The 26,327-nt window shown below is 37.7% G+C and overlaps 1 protein-coding gene across 1 annotated transcript in view; it reads left to right on the top strand.

The window, feature by feature from the left end:
• The first annotated feature begins 1,152 nt into the window (after positions 1-1,152).
• The window catches only part of ASXL3 (ASXL transcriptional regulator 3), a 105,921-nt gene continuing 80,746 nt past the window's right edge, over positions 1,153-26,327 (top strand). Inside the window, 3 exon segments of the mRNA XM_026072834.1 lie at positions 1,153-1,263; positions 3,071-3,153; positions 3,277-3,279. Of these exon segments, the coding sequence (XP_025928619.1) occupies positions 1,153-1,263; positions 3,071-3,153; positions 3,277-3,279 (197 nt within the window).

The raw sequence follows: 26,327 nt of genomic DNA, 5'->3' as shown, positions 1-26,327 counted from the left end.
TTGGCTTGTTTTAATTTCAGCATTATTAGTCACTGCCCATACAAGATATGAGTGTTGGTGGATGGAGTGGGAGGAAGGAGAAGGATATTTAAAACAGATAAAGACTTCTTCCTCTGCTCAGCTTGACTTTTTCTGACCAAGAAGTCTATGACTTCATTATGCTACTGCATTTTACTATTTTATTTGCTTTAAGGGACAGTTAGTAATTTATTTTGATTTTCTAATATTATTTTTAAAAGAGTTAGAAATGCAAAAGTTATTGTGGGTTTTTAGTAGTGTTAATAGTAAGATGCCAAGGCAAGAGACACTAGTGCAATTATCAGTTCATTGTATCCTTCAGCTCACAGACTCTTAAATAATACTGTTTTCCATAGCTGGGGGAAGAAAATAATGGAATTGTCACTAGAATATTTTTCTGAGTAATTATTTTTATTTTCCTACTGTGATAAATGGTTCGGCTAAAGTTTTTTTTGGGGGGTGGGGGTGGGAAGGGGGTGGCAGGACAGGCAGAAAAAACCATCCTCATGGAAGTTATTGACTAAATTAATCTTCATTGTGATAAAGAAAACTAAATCAGGTACACGATAAGATTGTTTCAAATTAAGTAGTGTTTGAGTTGGAGAATTATGCTTTTCAGTTAGGGTATGAAACAGTTCTTTAAACAACAGGCCTCTGTTTAAGGGGTTGGAGGGACAGAAGTACAGTTGTAGGGTATATGAACTGCAGCCCACACTACGTGTCCAGCAGTAAAACCAGTCCACACAATGGGCAGTTGTTTGCTCCAGCACGTTCAGCCTGTCTAACATACTCTGCGTTTCAGTTTGCCATTATACCCTGAATGTGTTTGCTTCATACTGTGGTATTTAAAATCTGCCTTGTGGGTTTGATTAAACTTTCTGTAGTGGTGTTATGCATCCTGCTTGTTGGCTTCATTGTTGCTTTGTGAAGATGATCTTCCGTATCCATATGTCTGGCCATTGTCCCCACAAACAGGTCAGCGCGGCTTCCTCAGCACAAACTGCTCTCCCTTCTCCCGCTGTCCAGAACAGGGTGACTTCTGATGTTTGCGCAGCTTTTCTGTTTCCTCCCCACTGTCATCAGACTCGCATGGTAATACTTGGCACTTTTACTGACTTAATAGAGTAGGATGTGATGTCGTAGAGAAGGGGACAGGGCTACCCAAATTTTCTCAATTGCAGGGAGGAGCTGCCCAGGTGTGCTGAGGGGCCTGTACTCAGGAAGAGAAACAGGGAATCCTCCACAGTGAGTAACCCCGCTTTCAAGTGCACCCAGTTTCCTTCATAGCCGTGTCCAGTACAGTGTAGTTTCCTCTTCTGTCCTTTCCAGTTTTACCCAGTTTGCCCTCTGGAGTCTTCCCAGTTCAGTTCAGTTCCCTTCTTTTCCTTCGATTTCAGTGTGTCATTTTACTTTGTCCATTTTCTTTGTCTTTTCAAAGGTTAAGGTTTCCATTTTTGTCTCTTCACAGCATTAATCTTTTCTCATCCTAGTCTTAATCCAATATACATTGTCATTTTTACAATGTGTCATGTGGTTCTATCACTAATACATCATATCATTTCTCTTCCCTTGCTGTGCAAAGGCCCTTTTTCCAGCTCTGTGCAGTTCCTTCTGTCCTTATTCATTATCATACTCTTTCCTGCCCACTCTTCTTTCTCCTTTCAAATCACCTTTTGGTTTTCCTTCTCCAACAGGTCCCTTTTATCTTGCCTATTTGTGTACATGTGATAAACTCAGTTCAGCTCCCAAACCTTTCTAGTGCAGCCCTCACTTCTGCATTTTCCTTTTGTAGAACTGAAAGATAAAGGGTACGAAGCTCATCTGTAACAGAAGAACCAAAGGATTTGGTAAACTGTGTTTTGAATGAGAAAGGGGAGAACAGGCAGTCAATCAGAACTGTAAAATGGCAGGAAAGGGCTGAACTGGACAAGGAATTGGTAGTGAGTAGGAAGGCTTTGGCTTTTGGTCAGCTGCTTGAATCACAGCCTTGGTTAGCACCCTTCACAGTTTGGTGATTTGCATGATTTGATTTGGTGGTGTCTCTAGTTCCTCATGGGCAGGTGTCCACATAGTAGTACCTACTTTCCCAATTGCCATCAATTGGTAACCACTAGAGAGAAGCTCAGGACTGCATGAGTTTGGAGACCAAACTGATTTATCATTTGCCCATGGTAGAAATGCAAGTTATTGCTGAGATATGTTGGCAAGACACTGTGGGGAAGCTTGCATTGCTGTTGCCTATGCTGCATCTTTTATTGCTGATTGAATTGAAAGGGCTGTCAGTCTGGCACCTTACATGGGCAAAAGAGTGGCTGATTGGGTAACTGCTTAAAACTGACAGGGACAAAAAGGAAGTGGAAAAAGTAGAAAAACCCATGCAAGACGGTTGTAACTGGGAAGAGGAGTGGGTTAATTTGGGCTCAACTGGAAAAGGCAAAGGAGTGGAAAACTGAGCTGAACTGGAAAAATATACTGCACTTTGAGTCATGTAGCATCTTATGTGCTTCTGTGACTGTTCTGACTACTTCATTTTTCATCCTTTTTAGAAACAAAAAGCATTTAAAATTAAAAACCTATCTGTGTCAAATCTTACAGTAGTTCCTCCTCTGCAAAAGAAGCTCTTAGACAATTTTCTGAGGTCATGACAGAACCTAGGTGTAGAAAATTCAAATGACCTCAGATAGTTTTAAAGTAATAGAAAAAGAAAGACAAGACTAGCTGTCTCTTTCTTTTTTTTTTTTTATTCCCACCTGAAAGGAACTATGTTGCTGTGTCCTAAAATTAGTTTCATATTTTAACTCTTTAGTTTATTTGGAACCTGATAAGAATTTTTCCCAGGCATTTTAGCAGATGATGCACACAAACAGCAAGTAAATCTCATTCTTGCTGCAGTTTCCTGGATTGCGTCTGGCCTTCCAACAGACAGAGGACTCCTGTCTCAACACTACAGTTCCCTGCCCTTAACAAATGATTATAAAAAAACTGCATGATCACATAACCTTTCAGATTCACAGCTGTTCCTTCTCACTTACACATTTATTTTTCTTTTTAGGCATTGGAAAAATACCCCAACTCACCAATGACTGCAAAACAAATATTGGAAGTCATTCAGAAAGAAGGGTTAAAAGAAACAAGGTCAGTGTTTATATATTAATATTTTTACTATCTCTTTGAAAACCATCTAGGAATCATGCATAATCTTCAAAAATGTTAAAGTGCTGGTTAATGGCTGAATCCATATCCCAGTACACAAGGTAGGAAGTATGGGGTTTGTTTGTTTGTTATTGCAAGGCTTTTAAAACGGTATGTGACTGGCTTAATTTAGTACCTTCCAAAAAGAGTCTGTGGGCCAGCTCTAGTACACTGGCTTTTCTTTAGAAAGACAGTGTGATCTGGTCAGACAGCCCAATGCCGCTTCTCATTTTTTGCATATAGCCCCAAGCTTGGCATCTGGGTTGCCTCTGCCACCACATGCATGGACAAAGTATAAGATGGAATGAGAAGCTCTGCCTCTCTCACTGGGATTTGTGGTCTGGCACTTGAAGTCACTGTTGCCAACCTGCTGATGTTGCCTGTGGTAATGGGGGTTGTGCTGATAAAGAACTGGGGGTGGGAGGAGAGGGGTGTCTGAAATTGGGGATGGCTCGGTGTGGCTGCAGAGGTTGGATCCTGACTTAACTAATTACAGTGTACTTTGGATGTAGATTTTTACTATAATCATTAAGTCCTTAGAGGATAGGCAGGTTATCCAAAGCCTAATGAAATCAACAGTTGTCTTCCATTGACTCCAGTGTGTTTTTGATCTGATAAGTATGGTCCAATATAGATAGACATGCAGCATCTTGTTCCTTAAAGGTGACTACATGGCAGGTCTTCTAGTGACCTGCAGATGAAAACTCGGACAACAAATAAAATAAAGTTAAGGAAAAACTAGTTGTCAGGTGGTGGTCTCCTATAAGATGCAGTTTCTTCTTCTCTAAATGATATAGTAAAGATTTTCTGTTCTAATAAATCATTTTAATAAGTGTTGCTGTCTCAAAGCAAAGGGAGACATCTGCTTTTATTTTAATTATATTCTTTTAGTTTGGCACCTAAAATCTAGAACAAGGGAACTTCAAAGCCCATTTAGAAGAGTAATAACACATTACATCTGTTACTTCTGAATTTACTTTGGTGACCCAGAAGTAACCATGTGATATCCTTTTCCTGAATGTACTGTTGTTCTTAAGAAACAGAAATGCTCTGCATGATCATTTGCAGTGCACAGCCATGCACTGCTTTGTTGGTAGCCTCGTATCATGCTTATAATATCTGTATTTTGGTAAAATTGCAAAAGAGATGATGTGCAAGAAGAAGTTGAATTTGCCACCTTTTACTGATATAAAATGTTTTAGTTCCTGTCAAGAAACTTCTTGAAGTATGTTAGGCAATGACAAAGAAAAAAGGGGATGAAAACTTTTGAAAACGAATGTCCAGACATCTGGGTTATGCTGCAAGGATTTGCATAAAACAAACAACCAAAAAAATTGTTTGAAAATCTGTTTTTATTAAGATACACTTTCTTACAGCAGTGAATAGATTGCTATTTCTTCTTACATCTTGTYGTATGAGACCACTGCATGTGAAAGACTCCGTTCTAATAATGCTGATAATAGCATTTCTTTGTAATTTTGAAAATTCTTGTTTCCCTGAATAGTGTGTGAATACAATTTGGTGTGCAAAAGTTAGGAGAGGGAGTGAAGGCAGCTTTTTAATGTGATTTAAATATAGAAAATGGGGAAGCCCTTTCTAATTGCTGCAGAGTAAATAATGGGAGAAAGACTCCCTTAAAGAGACTGAAAGCTAGATCTTCTCTTTCATTTCTTCAGTAATTCAGAAACTGAGCATGGCAGGCAAATAGGAAGGAAACTCAGATACATTCTAGTATGGTTTGTATTCATAGTGTGGTATGTGCAGGCGTGCGTGAATGTGTAGTAGATAGCAGGATGCCRTATGCGGTGATAAGTATCTAGATAACTGAAAAAGCATAAAATTTAATGTTTTTTGCTCCTTACTTGAAAAATTGTATTAAGTTACAGGTTAGATCATCCTCAATTGATTAGCCTAAAAATTATGACTTCTGCAATTCAATAGACATGTTGAAAGAAAATGTTGATTCTTTATTATTTTTAAAAGTATCTGGATTCTCATTTAGCTTGTGATTTCATTTAAAAGTTGTGTTTCTGCTGTATTTTAATAGTGATTAGGCACAGACACAAAGTTATCTTAGTGCCTAGCTCTTAATAGGAGCTGATAAGTTATTAGACTTCACACACATTTGTTAACTGGGCCTTAGTGCTTAAGTAATGTTTTGTTTTCACAGTACTAGGATAGAATCTTCCATTTACTTCATTGGTCTCTGCAATTTCTTCCAGTAGTCATGATACCTTTGCCATTGCTGAAGATGATTTTTCCTGGTCTCCATGCCACAGCCAGCTAAGATGAACAAGGGGTATAGATTTTATGATGTGTAGTCACTTGGTCATAAGCGCTGGAATGACACTAGCGTATTTCATTCTGCATTGAGTTGTGTATTCTCCAAGGCTGGACTTGTACCAGCAATATATTAGTACATTAGTCTCCTTTACTAATTACTTTACGCTGAATATCATTGTCAGCAGAACCTTGGCAATCCTAAGTGAAGTTCTTCAAAAATTCTCCTCTCTACTGTTTCATCCACAGATGCGCGAGATTAATTGGCTTAGTCATTTTTCAAATATATTGCAGCAGTAATTAATCTAAAGCTTTTTGCTGTGGTAATAAATCTGAATGAATAATGTATGCTTTTTTAGCAATCTCATTGTAGTCATCATGGGTAGTCTTTAAAAAGACACTGTCAGACCTTTCAGTTTCTTCTCTGGTTTATTTTTGTAGTAAAGATATCTAATTCCACATTTATTTTTTTATTACTGAGATTGTTAAATGCAGTAGGAGGAAAATTCAAAAGTTAAAAAGCAGATATATGTTATAAATTAAAATAAAAAGCTACTGACACATCCTGTGAGAGTTTATACAGCTACCCAGATTTATATAACATTGGGGATGTAAATCTCAGCTTTGTTTCTTAAGTATCTTTCCTGCTATGATGGTTGGTTGTAAAATGATCAGCATGTGGGCAGTTCTTCTCCTGCTACCTAGCTGGTCATTCACCATCTTATATTTCAGCTGCTACTTATTCCTACTAAGGTCTAGCATTCCCCATGTATCTTTAATGAATTGTATTCAGGTTTTCTGCAAGCCATTTCTCAAATTTACTGAGATTGTTTTAACTAGTAATCTTGTCTTTCAACATGCAGGTAGCCCATACTAGTTTAGTGTCATCTGCATATTTGAAATTATTTCCTTTTGCAGCTTTGTATTTCTCTCATTTGCTTATGGGAAGCAATGAGAAACCCCATGAGAAACAATGTCTAAAGTCTCACTGAAGTCAGGCTATATTGCTGCCTACTGCTGCTCCCTTATCTAGAGATTTTGCTACCATGTCAAGTATATTTTGATGGATTTGAAGTAACTTGTTTTTCACAGATCTGTGTTGTTACTCATCTTATCTGATAAATGCTTCTAATTTGTTTGTTCCATATTTTGGGGAATTGCTGTGTCTCTACTTCCTTGGCCCTGCCTTTTTCCATTTTTTAAAGGCAGTCACTAGATATTTTCAAGTCTTTTGGAATTGCTGCTGTTCTTCATGAATTCTGAAGATTAACTGTTAATAGCTCTGACACTGGTCCAGTCAGCTGTAAATATCTTAGGGAGAATTTCAACAGACTTAGCTGATTTGAGAACATCTAACTTACTTAATTACCATCTAACCATTTTTTGCCAGGTTTGTCCCTGGTGTTGGTTTTATTAGCTGTCTAATCAGACAGTTGAACATTATCAGAAAGATAAAAATAGGACAGAAGTTAGTAAGAATCATGTGTTTTGATTAGGGAAGAGATTTGAGTTTAGATATAGTAAGTCTTCAGATACATAAATAAATTAAGGGAATAAATTACCTTGCCTATCTGATAAGGGTAAGACAAGAAATAAGACCTTTAAACTGTAGCAAGGAAAGATTCGGATTAGATAGTAAGAAGATTTTTCTAACAAGGATAATTGAGTGCTGTCATAAGCTGTGGAGTCTATATCTCTAGATCACTCTAAAAACAATTTAGATAGACATCTGTCATGAATTGTGTAGGTTTGGTTGATTCTGCCTTGAACTAGGGAATGGACTAACAGATCCCTTGACCTCATTTTTCTGTGATATTTTTTAGATCAGTCTGCAGTACTTGGGCCATCCGTATTGTTTGAGTCTTGGGGGAAAATATCCAGCCAAATTCTGATAAATGTTTGATGCTAATAACCCTAGATCATGTGTTGGCTTTTCTGAAGTTCCCTTTCTCCTTTGCTTGGTAGGGCTGGGGACTTGACTCGTTTTCTGCCTTCATGTCTGGAAAAGATTAAAGCCAAAGATTCTTAGTACAAGCTAAAAGCCAATAAACTTTGAAAATGGGACAAGCAATGTTTAATTTTTTGGAGTGCAACTTTAGCCCACAGCTATGCTAGCTATTTACTTTCCTCCTCCATTAGACTCAGGACTCTGAATCCTGGAATGGGATCACTTCATAGTATTTTTGCTGTTCAGCTAGAAGAATTGACCTCTGTATTGTCAAGTAACTTTGATTATTGTCCCCAGTTAATTTACAGAATCTTAAAAAAAAAAGCCTCATCTTGGTCCATTTTTAATTTTCCAATCGGAATCTTAAAACTCCTTTTTCTACATGTCTCTTTGTTGATCCTCATATCAACTATAAGAAATTATGGCATCAGTCCTAACTCCTCCTCTTTTTTGCCCTGCATGTTTTGTATTTTGCTGTGCAAGATTAAGCAATCTATTGATTTATTGTTGTGACAGTAGTCTTTCAGAAGACTAAGAAGAGGTGCTTGCTACTGGCAATAGGGCTGTTTCTTCTTCTCTCCACATTGTTGATAATATTTATCATGAATTCTGTCATAGCATCTTAAGTCTTCTGAGCCTAGAAAAGCAGTGAAGTATGACCCTAATTAATCTCAAGATACTCTGTTATTAGATTTACACTCTTTGTGCAGAAATATTAAACCGGTGGTTTAGCTGGAATTAAACCCACTTTGAACTGCGGAGTGGAGTCATTAATGGAATAAAACATCTGATCTATACAGGGTCTGTCTTTAGCTCTTGAGTGAGATGGTACTCCTGAAAATATTATCCCTTACCTCTGAATCCTTTGATCTTTTTGACAGTGTCTCTGTGAGCCTTTGAACACTTTATCCTTAGAACTATTGTCTTTAAAAAAAAAAAAAAGACATTTCTGAATGTGGTTGTTTCTGTAAATAGGCTAAATGAGCTGGCAGCTCTGTTCTATTGTTGAACTTTTGGGGGTTCCTTGTTTTATTATATGTATGTAGGTAGACAGAGGAATTCTTACTTCCTTTCTCTATAAAGTAATTTCAAGATGTCATTGTGATCAAGAATTGCTAACATGTTGCAGTTATCTTTCTCTTAAAAAAATCAAGTGCCCTGTCATAATCAAAGGGTCTTAAAAATGTCACTGAAAGAACCAACTTTTGTCTCAAGAAACAACGCAGATAGTTAAAAGGCTTCTGTGGTTGCTTAGGTCTGATAGAATTTATTTGGGAGGCCTGTGCAGCTAAAGGAGTGCATTGTTTTGTCTTAAGGTAGTTATTCCCTACAACAGGCTGAAAGGAAGCCTTGATGGGAAGAGAGAGAAGGCTATTCACATTCTTATGCCTGGCATTATAGATTGATTCTTATGTCTCTACAGATGTTGCTTTTAGCTATAGAGCTCTGGAAGAAACGATCTTTCAGTACTACCTGTTTTTCTACATAAATTCACTTCAGACACCTCTTTGAAACACTATTCTTCCTAGTGTAAGCCTAATCTGTATGCAGTTGTGATTGCCAGAACTCACCAGCTGAAAATTTCTGTCTTGCTCCTCCCTGCCCAGTCATTCCCGAAATGGTTTCTGCCGCACTGCACTAGGCTGGTAAAGGCTGAGGGGTTTCCTCTATACTGCCCTCCAAACGTGGGACTGTAACTTGTGTAATCATACCCAAGTCATTGCTGTGGTAATTATTTCAGTTTTTGATAGCGATGTAGCCCTAACACAACTTGGGTAGTAACCCAAGCCTTAACACAGGGTTGAGAGTAGGTTTGGTAATTCTTGAGTTCGTGTTGCCACATTATGATTACACCACCATTAGTTTAAAGCTAGCTTGCATACGTCTGTACAGCAGTAATCCTGTCTTTCTACTGGTTTGGAAAACTGTTCCTAGGTGCTAATGAAATAGATGTTAGAATATATTTGAGACTTTATTATTTATCAGCTAATTGCAAAGACTACCAGTTTTTTTATATATCAGTGGCCCTTCTTCTTCCATTGCGTGTGCCTATAAATGATATATTCCTATATAAAACATTCAACTGTCTAATGTATTTTTTTGTCAGAACCACCATTAGCTTCATTTTTGCTCCACTTTCCAGGTTTTAGAAATTACCTATAATTGATTTTTCTTTTAATGCTGCTTCTCTTCCTTTCACAGGACAATGAAGTCTCTGTCTAGGGACTTCAATAAGCAGTCCAGTAAAATCAGTCTGCATGTCAGCATTTATGATTCAATTACCTGTTGTTGTGGCATGACGCATGCAGAAACTGGTGACCCAAATGTTACAGGCAGGGTAAAAATCATGCTTGTGTCTGAGATGCAAATTTCTTTTTTAGTTTTATTAGGATGTGGATTTAATTTTGGAAATATTTCAAGTGATAAATGTCACATTGCAAGTAATATGAATCTTTTGAGTATGGCTTCARATACTTTGGAGGATACTGTCCTTGCTGTTAACTGAGATATGTAAGGAGAGAGAGGAGATAGAAGCAAAGTGATTTGTTCCAAAGTTAAATGCAGAGCTAAAATGGTATCCTGGTTCTCTGCTTCTCCACTTCCAATATGCCCATCCGTTAAATTGGTGTTCCTGGTGCAGTATTACTACAAGTTCCTGCCTTTTTTCAGGCTACATGCAATCCCTCATCCCAAGAGCTTCCACTACACTCATCCTCCTTTCTCAAACTAGGTCACCAATCCCACGCTCTCTGATTACCCCACTCTCCTGTCATCTCTCTTCCCTTCACACATACAAGATTTCAAACTCCAGTCGTTTCACAGTTCTACGTGTCTACTACTTTTAAAGGAATGTAATGTGGACATGCTATATTTTAGTGTTTACTTCACATTCTAGCTTAGGATCCAAGCAAGCTTTCTCCTTTGGTTTGATTCCAGGACTAATTATGAGGAAATAAGAACCCCAGACCAGTTTCATCATTCCATCGTGTCTGGGAGCTTTAATATGTTGTTTAACAACAGTTAAAAAGTTCATACGGCTTCCCTTTTGTACCTTGTCCCTGATTCATCGTAGTGTTCAAGTTGGTACTTATGTGTGTTGAACTGACATCTCAGAACAGCTGATTCTCCTATTTAAGGTTATTATGTTATTGTCACTTTTCCATACACATTTGTGAGTTCAGTGTTCCAGTTTTCCATTTAGTGAGCTCTGGTACAATAGTCTTCTGTGTCTGGGTGCTAAAACGTATGTTGTAACCACCATTCCAGCTTTTTTGGAAGTAATAAGAGAAAGTGCTGCTTGATTTCTTTAAAAAATGATCTGCARTAAAGTTATTTGTTCTAAATCTATTAGCAACTCTGCAAAATGCTTTTGTAAAGACTGGGAAAATAGGAAGTCTGTGTGAGTGGTTTGCTTCCTTGATACTATTAAAAATATTTTCATTTTACTTCTGTAGTTAATTAGTTTTGTGCTTCTCCCACCCAAGCCTAGCCTATATTTTTGCAAAGAGCAGTATGTTAGTGGAGGGATTAAAGCGTTTTTTTTTGTTTGATGCATTATTGTTGAGGGAGAGTGGTCTGAATGATCATAAAATATTAAAGTTATAGTAATCCAATGGAAGTGTAAAAATTTTACAGTTAATCTGTTTTTCTGTAATTGGAAACATGATCATTGTTAAATTTTGTGATGTGATAAACATGTTTCACCATTTTAAGATCTGTATTGCAAAAATATTTTATCTTTGAATGCATGCCAAATGCATGCTCGGGTATTACAGTCAGATTTGCTGAAATTAAGACCCACAAAATGTGTTAGTGCCATATTAGAGATATTCCTTTTTTAATACAAGAGGAGATTGAACAATTTGACTGTAACAAATAATGGCTAACAGTGCAAATGTTGATGATTGTATTTATAGGACTTAGTAGTTATTTTGTGCAATAAAAAGCAACATTTCATAATGGACATTTTATTTGGAAGTAAGAGATGGGTATCAGCTATGAAAACTAAATGGTGTTCATTTATCAACAAATTCAGTGTTAGCATTTTTGCATAGTGAAATAATTATTTTTTCAATATATTTGGATATTTAATGTAACAATTTAACTTGTTATGTTTTCTGTTTCCTATGTCATGCTTTTCAATGTAGAGTATTGTTGAAAAAGAGTGAAAACTGGTAATGTAGTGAAGGCTGATGAAAAGAGAAACATTTTGTATTATAAACTGGAGTTACCAAATGCATAGTATTATGTTAAAATGTATAAAGATTGTGTCAAGACTGGCTTCCCACATTTTCCTAAAAAGTGTAACTTCTCTTTTAGTAATATTTAAATAAGTATTTATTCTATAGATCTTTTTTCTTTAACTTTTCTGTGTTTCAAAGAATAATTCTTCTTTAAATTTTGCTTCTCATTTTAAGAACGAGAAGCTCAGTAAGGATATCTGAGAGATGTAAACACATTCCAATCAGATACTCAAAGAAATTAAAAGTTAGGAGAGATTCACCAGATCATTAATCCATCCTCTCAGCAGTGCAAGTTTCTGTATAGTATGCTTCCCGCAGTGTAGTGCTTTGTTAAGCCTGATTTCTTTTTTAAACGACTGAAGACATGAGACCTTCCACAGTCTACAAATTGTTTTCCTGTTTCTTTACCAAAAGTTTGCCTGCCATTGTATAAACTGAACCATTATTATGCGGAAGGTAGATACGTGCTCTTAGGTTTTACTACCTTTACCAGCCAGCTTTGCCAGCTATCTCTCTTTTACGAGGAGATAGGTCATAGAAGAGCTTTTCCAGTAATACATGTCCATTGATGTCCAGAGCCAAAGCTTTCTAATAGCTCTTTGGGAAACTGAGATTTGGTGAAATGTGTTCTTTTTCCATCACTGTTCTCTGACGAAGATCTGTCATATATTAACAGAAAAGTATATAGGTCCTAAACTAGCCTTTTAAAATAAAAGTCAGAAACAAGAATTGCAAGAGAGCTAAATGTTAGCGCTTACTGGTTTGGGAAAAATGCAAGAACTGCTGCTGAGTAGCCAGAAACCTTTTTCAACTCTCTTGTGCTTAGAAAAGGCACGAATAATCTACTGTATTTCCTTTAGGAAGTATTTGGGCAAATGCGATTCAGCTCATAAGCCTGACAGTAGCAGGCATATATATCAAACGTTCAAACATGGAATGATATGGAGGCTTTAGCTAGAAGGAGTTACCATTGGAATGAACATTCGGGTAAGATATTCTTAGGAAAAGAGTTTAATCTGTTGAAAACTTCAAACCTGCAGTGAAAATTGGAAGTCTATCTGGGAAGTCGAAGACATGACTGGTTTAATGGATTTACGAGCTTTTGTTGCAACATCTGAGTAACCTTAAAAGCTTCTTTTTCTTGCAGGTGCAAAATGAATTTTTCTGGGTTTCAACTTGCTAGTTGCTGATCGAGATTTATCTGTTGGGGATGGATATATTTTTGGCATTTCTGTTTTGGTTTCTGAGTTTCTCTTTTAAATTGAAAAGTTAGTATTTAAAGCTATTGTTTATTACTGCTTTGAATTTCATTTATTTCACAGCAGACTTTTTATTGTCTGTATTTCTAAGCACTTGTCCTTGTCTTATGGGAGACGTGCACAACATTCCACAAAATGTTATAATCTGTTTTTTTTATGCTGTTTCTAGTATTCCACAGCAGCTGGAAAAAAAAAAAGAGCCTAAAGTGAACACTACAACACAGGCAATTCATTACAGATTTTCCACTCAGTATTCAATAAATTGTCAAGTCCTTATTTTCATCGTTAAGAGCAGAAGCATAGTCACTTCTGGCAGATTGAATTAAATGTGTTATACTTGAATATGAAAGAAGTAAACATTGTCAGGCTTTCTATGAATGCATCAAATTCTAATAATAATTTATTTTCTGGAACAGTTTGCTATGGATATCTTTATGTTTCTGTAAAGATAAGTGTATGTGTTTCAGTCTACCTGTAATTAAGCCACTTTTTAACTGAAGAGGGAAAAATTTGGGAATAACTCTCTTATTTTTTCTTCATATTGAAYGAAGTGAGAATTTTACCACTTCTGTTTTAGTAATGCACTGGCATATTTCATTCAAAATTTCAAAGTATGTTTTCATAGAGTGAAGACCAAAAAGGGCCTCAGAATTTCTCTGCCTAAGGAATATGACACAGATCCAGTATAACTGTTCAGAAAATTTGTTACGGACATGAATTTCTTTTCTATCTAAGGCTAGTTGATAGCAATTCCATTTTATTTTGTTTTGAGTCTCATCGCTATTCTTTCTAATTACTGTGAAATTAAATTATTTGCACACTCTTCATTTCAAAACAGAATTATAATGAAAGGCCCTTAAACTTCTTTTCTTGTTTACTTACCTAGTATTATCTGAAAGAAAAATATGTTTTATGTAAGATCTGTTTTCCTGTCAGCCATATGGAAAACTCGCATCTTCTGCTTGTAATTCAAATAAACTCTGCATTTGTCAGTGAGGCTGTTTCATGATAGCTCTATGCTAAAACCAGTGATTGTGTGGCTGGCAAATATTTACAGTATTAATAGGGAACTGACAAGCAAAACATATATATGAAATTAAAATACGAATAAAAGCATAAATATATACAAAAGTGTGTTTATGGGCTTGAGAGTGCAAATACACCTACAGACACAAATGCATATGTTTGTACACATAGACACATGCACGCACATGCATATAAAGCTGTAAATATAATCACAAAATTATATTCACATACATCCTCTGCCAAGTTGTTCCAATAGCTAAGACTGTATGGAAAAGAGCTCAAAAGAGTCCTTAGAACTGTTTTGCCTCACAACTTAAGAGAGGACAAAGGGATTTCTTCTCCCGTTTCCTTTGGTTTTCATTTTATTTCTAGTCTGAGAAAAGGTAAATGGGATCTAGTGGTTCTTTTGTTGGAAGATACTACTTAATAAAGGAAAATGAGCAAAAATAGCTAACCGTAGTCACCCTGTTCAACATCTTATGGTATCCATATCTACTGCTGTATCTTTTACCTGTTTTAAAATGAGATTGCTTAAGATATATTTATCTGCTATTAAGAATCTATCAAGATACACCATTCTGTACCTTTTTTCCTATAAGAGCTTCAGTTACCTGCTTTTATATTTCATTTACAAATAAAATAAAACAAGAGAGGGACATTAACTGCTTTAGATAGCTAAGTCAAAATGACATCTGTCCTCTACAGTCATCACAGAGGAAAAAAGCTATAACTAAAAAACGACAACTACAAACTTTTTGAGAAGAAATCTTGAAAATCATGTGACAAACTGTAAGTTTTCTTTTTTTCTTTTTCTTTTTTAAAGACTGATGGCTTTCAATCAGGGAATCTGTTGATGGCCAGTGAAAACTGGCCACCTTTCAATCTGTGTGTTTTAACCCTCACTCCCTTCACCCAAGTCCARCACGGCTAAACCCAACCCAACCTATAAACTTTCTTTGTTTGTAGTAGTATTCTAAAGATAKTAATATAAACGATTGCATCAAAATATTATTCAATTAAATGATGTGCTGAACTATACAAACTAATGTAGTAATGATATAGTGTAGAAAGAGTACTTGTGCCCAGGCTTACAATTACAAAAGTATAAATGAAAACAATCTATCTGAGTCTAAAACTGAAAAAGGTAGCAGTTCAGATTCATGATGTGTTTTTTACTGTCAATTGACTTAAGCTTATGTTTACCATTTGATTTTTTTTCTTTAAAATATTTGACACAGCGATCAGGATGGCTAACAGAAATCTTAACAATTTCTGGTTAAGACTGAATTTTGCTTGTGATGATACATTACATTACATTTCTTTGATTCTTTCTTTGTATATGTGTGTGCCTCAGCTCTTCATTCAAAGGGAATTTATTATTGACTTCAGCAGAATCAAAATTCCCTTCAGCTGGAATGATCAGCCCTAGCAACTATGGCCAGTCTAAAATTTCTATTTATTTATTTTAGCCATCAGTGCTTTGGTTTTCCAAATTATTTGATGGCTAATATTGTTGTAATGTAAAAGCTATTTCTGTGACATTTTGAAATTAGATTGATTTTTAGTTATATGTTAAATAGAAACTGTCAGTTCCAGACTTAATGAACTGTTGTAGGTCAAAAAAAGAATAAAGAGGTCTACTAATAGTTTGAATTGCAACAACAGATGGATTAAGTTAAAACACAAGACTAAAAGTATCTGCTCAGTGCTTTGAGGGAAGGAAAGAACCTTTTGCTRTGCCGTTTTGCCAAGTTAAACTCCCTTATGCACAAACAAGTATAACTTAAATGTTTTACATCCCCCCCAAATACTTTAATTTGAACCAATATGATAAAACATATGTTGCTATATTTTTTTAAAGTTACAAGATGTACTGTGATTACCCATTCTGTATTTATTTCCAGACTTTCCTTACAGAAAAGGGCACTTAACAAGAATATTTTAAGGACATACTTAACTCTTATTAGGCAGCAAACTTATACTAGTTACATTATTTTAATGTAAAATACAAAAATATCTTCATTCTTGCAGAAGTATTTTTGTAGGAATAAATATTACCAGAAAATGGTAATTTTCTTTTTGGATGTGTTACTTATTTGTGGTTGCTCCCAGCTACCTCATTCTTTATATCAATTTGATTTTCTACCTGTATTGTTGGTTGAGAAAAACATACTCAAGTGTTGAATTACTCTTTGAATACAAGCATATTGAGAAAATCCTTTTTTAATGGAAGGAATTTTTTTTCATTTCATTCACTTGATATAAGAGATTTTAAAAAATTGTTTTAAGTAATTATTATCATACTTGAGTATGAAATGAAGATGCAGAAATAAGTGGTTCTGCTATACGTTCTAATTTAATCTTTTTCTTTGTGGGTTGAAAACTTTATTTTGGATGCTAAAAATAGATATGACATTTTTTCCTAATTATCATAGAATTTGGGATTCAGTTTCAAAAATTTTAAGTTCTGTCACTCACTTAAAAGTCATGCAGCGATCAAAAATCAGGAAGCCATTAATTACTGGAAGAAAGAAACAAACAAAACCCTATGGTGATTTCCTGAATTTTTGTTATTGAGAAGGAAAAAGAAGTGCTAGGTGTTCTCTGTTTTGAATACTGATCTGATTCTGCTACTGAGCTGATTGTGTTGTGTTCACCACACTCTGTAGCAGTCATTATTTTTAAATCTCAATTGTTTGAATTACTATTTTTTTTGTTTTGCTTTTTCCAAAAATGATGAATGAGCCTAACTTACCAGTTAGACATGTTGTGCATCTCAGAGCTAAATGTATCGTTGTAATTCCAATTTAATGATTTGCAAATTCTTCTTATATAGCTTTGGGAAAATGCTCAATGCAATATTCTATGGGTACCTTCCTCAGTTCTTCTTGGCTGCACTTTCCAACTCTTTTCTAGTTTTCTAATATCCAGGTTTTGTTTCTTACGGCCTTTCCGTGAAAACGTCTTCATTCCTTTCTTCGTGTGCTCCTGCTGTGTGAGATGTAGGGTTTTTTTTTTTTTTCGTCCTCTGTATTTGAAGTTAGTCTTCTGATTTCAACTTTGTATTTGCTGTGGGCATGCCTTTGATATCACAGATGCAGACTTTTGAGGAATAAGGCACAGAAACAGGGACTTCTCATTTATACTTAAATGTTGTTTATGGGAACTGAGAGGTGATTCAAGTGAGGTGAATGAAGATATAGCATGGGATCAGAATTATTTCCAAGCAGAGTATTTTTCTAAAGCTTTTCACTGGATTTTAGTTATTTTTAAAAGAAGGAAAGAAAGTCCAAAACAAACAATAAAAAGGAAAGAAATCCAAACAAGTCCACTGGGGTCAAGGAATGTGTACTTGAATGCTGTTAGAAGCAAAGACAAAATTTTTAAGTGGCTGGGAGAGCTTGTATGTGGTTCTGGTATCTGGTAACCGAGACCTTGGAAACCACTTTCTACCATGTAGAAACACTAAAATCCCTACATTAAAATAACTCAGCTTTGGTAGTTTCAGCATTGGTATTCAGTGAATGGATACATTCTTTTCAGGTAAAAATTTCCATAGAAACTGTACTAAGAATTAAAAACTTCCTTATTGATTCAGAAAAGTGATCACTTAGGCAGATGGATTGTATGGGTGAAATGACACAACATAACAAACTCCAAGAGCCCAGTGTGTTGGCACATGTCAATTTTTAAAGAATGGCCTAAGATAATAAAACAATTTCATTAGGATAACTGCAGCTTAATAAGATTCTTGGTAGTGAAATTAGAGAAAGAAAAATTAATCACTTTTAAATTCTGTACAGCAATTTGTTTTAATGCTGTCCTTGCAATCAGGGAGTAATATTTTTTATAAAATAATCTCATATTACAGTCTGGTAGCTCAATATTCAATAACTTATTCAAGATTTAAAGATTCCTGAAAGTGAAAGAAAAAAATCTGTAATTCTCATCAAATATAAACAGCATTTTAAAATTGTGTAGTGGTTAGTGAACTTTGCTTAGCAGTACTTGTGGATTATTATTTCTTTTAAGTGGTTAAATACTGTAATGATTTAGCCCTTCTTCTTTTCTCTGAAATATGTTTATCTTTTAAAATTTAATTCCAACGGGGCTTAATGGTATGTTTTGTTTTGTTTCCTGTGTTTTCTTTCTGTTACCAGGGGAAAGCTGGAAGGAGATGTCTATACGCAAGCACCTATTCTATTCTGATAAATTTAGCTGCAGTTGGTTTTAATGGCAGTAATTGGAAAACCGCAGCGAGCTCACGTAAAGGAGCGGGGCTGCGACCCTAGGCTTGCGCAGAAGGATGCGCGGGGCTCCCGCAGGCACGGGCCACATGGTAGTAACCCTGCCTGCCCTCAGCAGGGCCGGGCCCCCGCCTCTGCCTCTTTGCATGCCACTGCAGCAGCCCACGGGGCTCCGGCTTGGGCCAGCCAGCTGCATCTGACAACGGGTGAAATACAGGCCTCGCTCTGAGGAGTATGAAATGGGAACCAGTTGTGTCGGTCGGGGGCCGGCCTTCTCCAGTTACTGTAAGCCAATATTGCAGCCGAAAGAATAATAATCTAGCCGCCCTGAGTTACAGAAAAGAAAAAAAAGAAAGGGAGGAAGGGAAAGAAAAAGGATGGCACAGAGGCAGGCGGGAGCAGTCAGGGTGCCTTAGAGGGAAGTTCGGCGGCTGCTTTGAGGGGCAGAGCTGGCTCAAAGTGACACGAGCCTGGCATTAAGCTTGGTGTGCAGCTTGTTGGTGTAAGTGGAAACCACCCCATTGCCTCACATACAGGCACACGCATGCGTTACTGCTGGCATAACTGCAAGGTGATGTCTTGTCGCTGGCACAATTGTGGTAACAAAATCCTCTGCTGTAGATGCTAAGAGAGGCTGGAGACTCTTCTGATCACTCAGTGGAGAACTGTGGCTCAAAGCTATGGCTGCATCATGATTGCTTTCCTGGTATTGCATGCTGAAGTAGATATCCTACTCAGCCTTCTGAACTAGACTTGCCCCATAGTGGATTTTTGGCAGCAATTTGTTCTGCCTTCTTTTTACTTTTTGACTGTGCAGCAGAGTTAATGAAGCCCCTTTCAGGTGCTTCATGGGCTTCCTTTGTGGGTGGCGTAATGCCTCAGAACTCCTGCAGTTCTTTTGCGCTATGTTTTGTCAGCTTGTTCCCAATCTGCAGCAGAGTCAGCTCATCATAGACCTAGCAGTTGTCGCAGCAGTTTCCAGGCTTCTTCAGGAAGCTTTAGGGAATGTCTTCTGCAAGCTGCTGCTTCTGGGAACTTCAGGTGTCTTGCTGCTGCAGGTGAGGACTAGCTTCTAGAGGCTTTTGCCTCTGTCAGCTCTTACAAACAACTTTTGTTGGCTACTTCCTGAGTAGGGACTACCAGTGTATTTTATCTTCTACTGACTGTTGATCAAACAATGTCAATCACCTATTTGACTAGTGCTTGGGGTACAGCTGTATAACTGGTAGGCAGGAGTGCAGCCCCCAAAGCACAGGAAGCAGGGAGCTGACAGAGACCAAGCCATTGTCAGAGTCATTAGTACAGCAGGAGCACAGAAGGGCCCAGAAGCTCAGCTCAGGACAGTGTGGGACTGCTTAGCACTGTGCAGCAATGATACTGACGCACCACAGGGCATGGTCACCAGCAACTGTCCCTGGCACATCTGAAGAGAAGTGACAGCATGAGGGATACTGAGGAAGTGTCTGGGGAACAGCATGTTTGGGAAAACTCTTACACTTCCTTTTGCAAGCAGCATGGCTGGGGTGTCCATTTCAAGTATCTGTACACAACTGCACAGAACGTGGGAAACAAACGGGAGAAATTGATAGTGTGGGCACACTTGCGGAGCTCATTGGGTTTACAAAGATGTGGTGGGATAGTTCACACAACTTGAGTGCTGCCATGGATGGATACAGGCTGGCAAGGTGGGGCACTGTATGCAAAGGAAAGGCTTGAAAGCACAGAGCTTTGCCTTGGAACCAGTTGAGAACTTATGAGAGAGATCAGAGGACAGAACAACACGGGTAACATTGCAGTAGGCATCTGCTACAAACCACCTGACCAAGAAGAGGAAGTAGACGAGGCCTCTTTTAGATAACTGCTGGAGGCCTTGCAATTGCAGACCACAGTAGTCACAGGGGACGCAAGTAAGCCAGGAGATTTTTGGAAGGCAGTTTCTTGATGGAGGTGATTGATGAGCCAACTAGGGAACATGCTCTGCTGGACTTGTTACACATGAACAAGGAAGGTTGAAGGTGTGAAGTTGGATGGCAGCCTGGGCCCCAGTGATCATGAGACTATGGACAAAGGGGTCCAGGAAAGCTACTGGTCACTCCAACTGGTGACCAGTTACTAGTGGTGTTACTCAAACTGTGATATTGGGGCTGATACTGTTGAGTGTTGCTATTAAAGACCTGAACTATGGGACAGAGTGAAGTACCTAGAAGTTTGGGGATGATACTTAACTGGGGACAGTGGTAGATGCACCAAAGAGCAGGACTGCTGTTCAGAGGGACAGAGACAGCAGAGAAATGCGCTAAAAGGAACATCATAAAATTAATCACAGGAAACATCAAAATCCTGCATCTGGGACATAATAATCCATGCGCCAGTACATGTTGGGGACTGACTGGCTAGAAAGGAACTTTGCATAAATGATCTGGGAGTCTTGGTAGTCAACAAGCTCAATGTCAGCAGWGTACCCTTGCAGCAAAGAAGGCCAAGCCAATATTGGGAGGAAACGGATCCTTTCCTTCTACGTAGTCAGCACTGGTGAGACCACATCTGGAGTACTGTGTCCAGTTTTGGACCCCCCAGTACAAGGAAGACATTCACATACTGGAATGAGTGGAGGGCCACCAAGATGGTCTGTCGTCTGGAGCATATGCTGTATGAGGAGATGCTGAGAGCTGGGCTTGTTCAGGCTGAGGAAGAGAAGGGTCGGGGGGATCTCATGGTAGTCCACAGCTAGCTAGTGGGAGGCTGGAGAGAAGAGAGAGTCAGGCTCTTCTTGGAATGCACAGTGGTAGCACGAGAGGCGATGGACACGAGTTGGAACACGGGAAGTCCTGACCTGATATTAAGAAAAATATGTCACAGTGAGAGTGCGGGAAGAGGTTGTCGAGAGACGTTGTAGTCTCCATTCTTGGAGATTGCACAAAACTTGATTGGACAAGGTCTTGATCCAAGTGACCCTGCTTTGAGTATGAGGTTGGACTAGTTGACTTCTGGAAGTCCCTTCAATCTACATGACTCTATGATTATATTAGTCTGTGAACTTTGGTGGAGCTGAATGTTCTTTAAAATGGCAATAACTTTTGGGGGGGAGTCGGGGGGGGTATATTTTACTTAGCATTTGTTAATCCAGTTAAACCTCAGTAACACATATAAGATATTCTCAAAGAAGTACAGAGAAAGTTGTCGTTGTGGAGACTGGCCAATTAAAAAGCCAAATTAAACAACAGAATTTGGGATAACTTCATACAGGTCCCTCATGTAGGATGATTAAATTTTAGAGGCCGAAGGGCACTCAGTGATTACTGACCATGTCTTGTTCAGCATAGTCACTTTACTTTCCACCTTAATTTTTTGTTGAAGAGTAAGCAAACTTAACTCAACTTTGAAGCCAAGAATACTTGGAAGGGTTGCTTTTTTCATTTTATACATTGCACATTTTGTGGCAATGTTTTTCTTGGGTTTAGTACATTTCTGATTGTAGCACAGTCATTACTTCATTTTTCTAAACATATGTATTTAAAACCCACAAGGGCCTGTGAAATCTGATGCTAAAATAAGACATCATATGTATCAAAACCATGGTTTCTTTAGGAAAGCAATTTTTAACCTCTACTCCATAGTTTCTTTTGTGTGTCAAGAATTCATCTTTTTCCTTTCATTATAATTTTGTCCTTCACATTGGTCATTGGTATTAGAGTACAAAATGAATAATAATACTACTACTGTTTTTTAATAAAATCAGTTAGGACTACTAAAAGGAAATATTTTATCAAAAGAGAAAAGAAAAATCATATATTCTTGCTTAGGAAGTAGCTGTCAGAGAGAATTGTATTATTTGACAAGTATAAGAATTTGTTACACAAAGAAATCAAATAGTTTCTTTCAAGCTGTGTTGAATGAGGAGGGTGTTTTCTGCCCAGAGGATACCTTGGCTCATATTTTAGCTCTCATCTGATGTGACCATCTCTGATGCATGCTGATTTCTTGCTCTTTTGGTATAATTTTCTTTCTGAAACATTTTTCTTTTAGAATGATTTCAAAAGGGACTCTTTTAATCTTTGCCTGTGTCTTTCAAAAACACATTTTAAATGTTTTTTTTGTTAGCATTGTTTTATTCTTGTGTTATTTGTATTACTTCTAACACAACAGGAAGGATTTTCATAGTATGGAGATAGGTTTACTATGTATCCTTGCTTTGAGATTTTGCTTTTCTGGGTTTCCCCAAATGTTACAGAACACCGAAAATTATAAACATTCTCTATAAAACTTGTATTCTTGCTTCCTTTCTGGTTGAGGAATGCTTGTTGCCATATGTGGATGTCATTTGAAGAGGTGTGATGGTGTTACAAGCATACTTTTTAGATCATTAAGGACATTCAGGATGACCTACTCAAAAGAATGGCTGACAAAGGGCAAGGGTAATCAGCAAAAACAATAGGAAGGGATATTTCAATTTTAGTAAAGCATGTTTGTATCTTTCTGTCTGTAGTTTATAATGTCGCATTGGTATGATATGTTTTTCTGTTTTTCTCTTCAAATTCACTTACCTTCTACTAGCAACTTGTTTTCAAGTACATTCTAAATCTGAAGGAAATTTGTATCTTCATATTAATTTTTTTTAAGAAAAAAATTGTTTTTAAGAAAAAAATCTTAGGTGAAAAATCCTTGGCAATAACTCTTACTTTTCACATGATCTGTGAAATTATGTTCAGGAACACTTTTACATATTATATAGGTTCTGAAACTTTTACATATAAAGGCTTTCTAGTGTTGTGTGTTGAGAGAGAACATGGTAGGAAAAAAATCCAACCTAGCTGGAATAAGGAGTACTATTTGTGATGAACTTTAGTTCCTGGGGATGTTCATTTTATTGTTTTAGATGAGTCCTTTTTTTTTTTTTTTTGAAACATTAATGTGCTTACTGTCACCAGCTTTGACACTCAGAAGTGCCAGAACCAGGAGCTACAATGTATTTTGCTTTAGATATCAAAAAGGTTCCTTATTCATGTTATGGAGTACCAGAACATTATATATCCTGACCTCAGCCCCCAGAGTGTTTTAGAGGTAAGGGTGGAAATGCTGAACTTGATTAAAATGTCTATAAAAGGCCATTGTACAGAATAGAGGGCAGATCTGATGTGTTTTCAGTAGTCCTTACCTCTGAGGAAAAAAAAAAGATGAGATATACCATACTGTTGCAGTACAACCAAGAGGTGATAAAAAACTAAGGCTAGGTCATCATTTGCAAGAGTGGGCCAAACTTTTAGCTACTGAGAGATAATTAGAGTATATATTCATAGATAGTCATGTACGAGAGCTTTGCTTTACTGAGAAACCAAAGTATCTTTTTAGATTAAATGGTTGAGTGGCCACTTGTGACTGCATGTGGGCTAAGGCAACCAAACTGGCAAATTCCGAAACAAGCAAGCAAACCCATCCTTTTCTTACCCGCATCCCCTGTGTTTTGCTCACATTCACCTTCAGCTGTTAGTTTTGTTCACTTGTCAACCTTGGTTATACATGATGACATATGGCTAAAGCTTTACTAGCTTTGTGCTGTGCCGAGTGAGTGCACGTCATGTAAGTAATGCACATGGTGCCTTGAAGTAGATTTACAAAAACTCWAGAAGGAGAACTGATTCATGTGGGAGCATGCTAGAAGTGTTAGGGATAGGTCTTAAGGGTAGAGGCATATTTGTTTATTATGTATGTTCTTTCACAGAAGACTTAAATAATCTTTGTGTGTTCTTCTGGGTGGTTGCTTGCCACTCCACCAAGGAGAGAGAGAGATGTTTAATGCCTCAGAGACAGTCTGGTAATAGATAGAGGACACCCGTTAGTTCCGCAGAAGCAGCTTCAGCTATGGCTCCTTGCCTGATTTCAGATTTGGTTTTTCTTTTGGTTTCAGAACAGGCTAGGTGAGTTTATAAATGAGATTTTGAATAGCTTTTCCTATTATCCTGCTACAGAATGAGAAAGTTATTCTTGTGTTGTACTTGGCTTGAACATAGTGTGCGCGCTGGATTTCTCTCAAGTATTCCTCCAGATTATTTCATTTTCAAAGGAAAATGGAAAGATAAATTTTCTTTGTGATATATCAGATACATACAGATACATACCTTGTTTTATTGTGCTTCACTTTATTGCGCTTTGCAGATGCTGCGTTTTTTACAAATTGAAGGTTTGTGGCAACCCTGYGTTGAGCAAGTCTATCGGCACCATTTTTCCAACAGCATGTGCTCACTTTGTGTCTCTGTGTCGCATTTTGGTAATTCTCGCAATATTTCAAACTTTTTCATTATTATTATATCTGTTATGGTGATCTGTGATCGGTGATCTTTGATGTTACTATTGTAATTGTTTTGGGGCACCACGAACCRCGCCCATGTAAGATGGCAACCTTAATCGAGAAATGTTGTGTGTGTTGTGACTGCTCCACCAACCAGCCGTTCCCCCGTCTCTCTCCCTCTCCTCGGGCCTCCCTATTCCCTGAGACACAACAATATTGAAGTTAGGGCAACTAATAACCCTACAATGGCCTCTAAGAGTTCAAGGGAAAGGAAGAGTCGCACATCTCTCACTTGAAATCAAAAGCTAGAAATGATGAAGCTCAGTGAGGAAGGCATGTCGAAAGCCGGGACAGGCTGAAAGCTGGGCCTCCTGCGCCAAACAGGTAGCCAAGTTGTGAATGCAAAGGAAAAGGTCATGAAGGAAATTCAGAGTGCTACTCCAGTGAACACACAAATGACAAGAAAGCGGAACAGCCTTCTTGCTGGTATGGGGAAAGCTTTAGTGGCCTGGAGAGAAGATCAAACCAGCCACAACATTCCCTTAAGGCCAAGCCTAATCCAGAGCAAGGCCCTGACTCTCTTCAATTCTGTGAAGGCTGAGAGGGGTGAGGAAGCTGCAGGAGAAAAGATGGAAGGTAGCAGCGGTTGGTGCATGAGGTTTAAGGAAAGAAGCCGTCTCCATAACATAAAAGCGCAAGGTGAAGCAGCAAGTGCTGATGTAGAAGCTGCAGCAAGTCATCGAGAAGATCTAGCTAAGAGAATTGATGAGGTGGCTACACTAAACAACAGATTTTCAAGGTAGGTGAAACAGCCTTCTGTTGAAAGAAGATGCCATCTAGGACTTTCCCAGCTAGAGAGGAGAAGTCAATGCCTGGCTTCAAAGCTTCAAAGGACAGGCTGACAGCAAGAGAACTAGAATTAGAAGGGGAGCCTGAAGATGTGACTGAATTGCTGCAATCTCATGATAAAACTTTAACGGATGAGGAGTTGCTTCTTATGGGTGAGCAAAGAAAGTGGTTTCTTGAGATGGAATCTACTCCTGGTGAAGATGCTGGGAACATTGTTGAAATGACAACAAAGGATTTAGAATATTACACAAACTTAGTTGATAAAGCAGCAGCAGGGTTTGAGAGGATTGACTCCAATTTTGAAGGAAGTTCCATTGTGGGTAAAATGCTATCAAACAGCATCGCATGCTRMAGAGCAATCCTTTGTGAAAAGAAGAGTCAATCAATGCGGCAAACTTCATTGCTGTCTTACTTTAAGAAATTGCCACAGCCACCCCAACCTTCAGCAACCACCACCACTGTGATCTGTCAGCAGCCATCAACATCGAGGCAAGCCCCTCCATCAGCAAAGAGATGATGACTCGCTGAAGGCTCAGAAGATGGTTAGCATTCTTTTAGCAATAAAGTATTTTTTAATTAAGGTATGTACATTGTTTTCTTAGACATAATGCTATTGCACACTTAATAGACTGCAGTATAGTGTAAGCATAACTTTTATATGCCCTGGGAAACCAAAAAATGTGTGTGACTCGGTTTATTGTGATATTTGCTTTATTGCGGTGGTCTGGAACAGAACCCACAATATCTCCGAGATATGCCTGTATATCAACTGTGATTCCAGTCCTTGTAACTCCTTCACAAGTTACAAAGGGCAATGTTCAAGTTCATTGCTAGGTTCTTCTCTTTAGATATTTGGGGTTTACTGCTTTGGTTAACTTCAGTGAAAGCTGATAGGTAAGTTCTATTAGCTTGTGAGACAGGCTCAGAATAGTTTATGAGGAATGTATTATGTTTTATCATGTCTGTACTGGTGTTTGG

Source organism: Apteryx rowi, unplaced genomic scaffold, assembly GCF_003343035.1.
Source record: "Apteryx rowi isolate R43461 unplaced genomic scaffold, aptRow1 scaffold_352, whole genome shotgun sequence".
NCBI classification, from domain to species: domain Eukaryota; kingdom Metazoa; phylum Chordata; class Aves; order Apterygiformes; family Apterygidae; genus Apteryx; species Apteryx rowi.
Note: the sequence above shows the minus strand (reverse complement) of the source record. Positions and strands in the feature narration are given on the sequence as shown.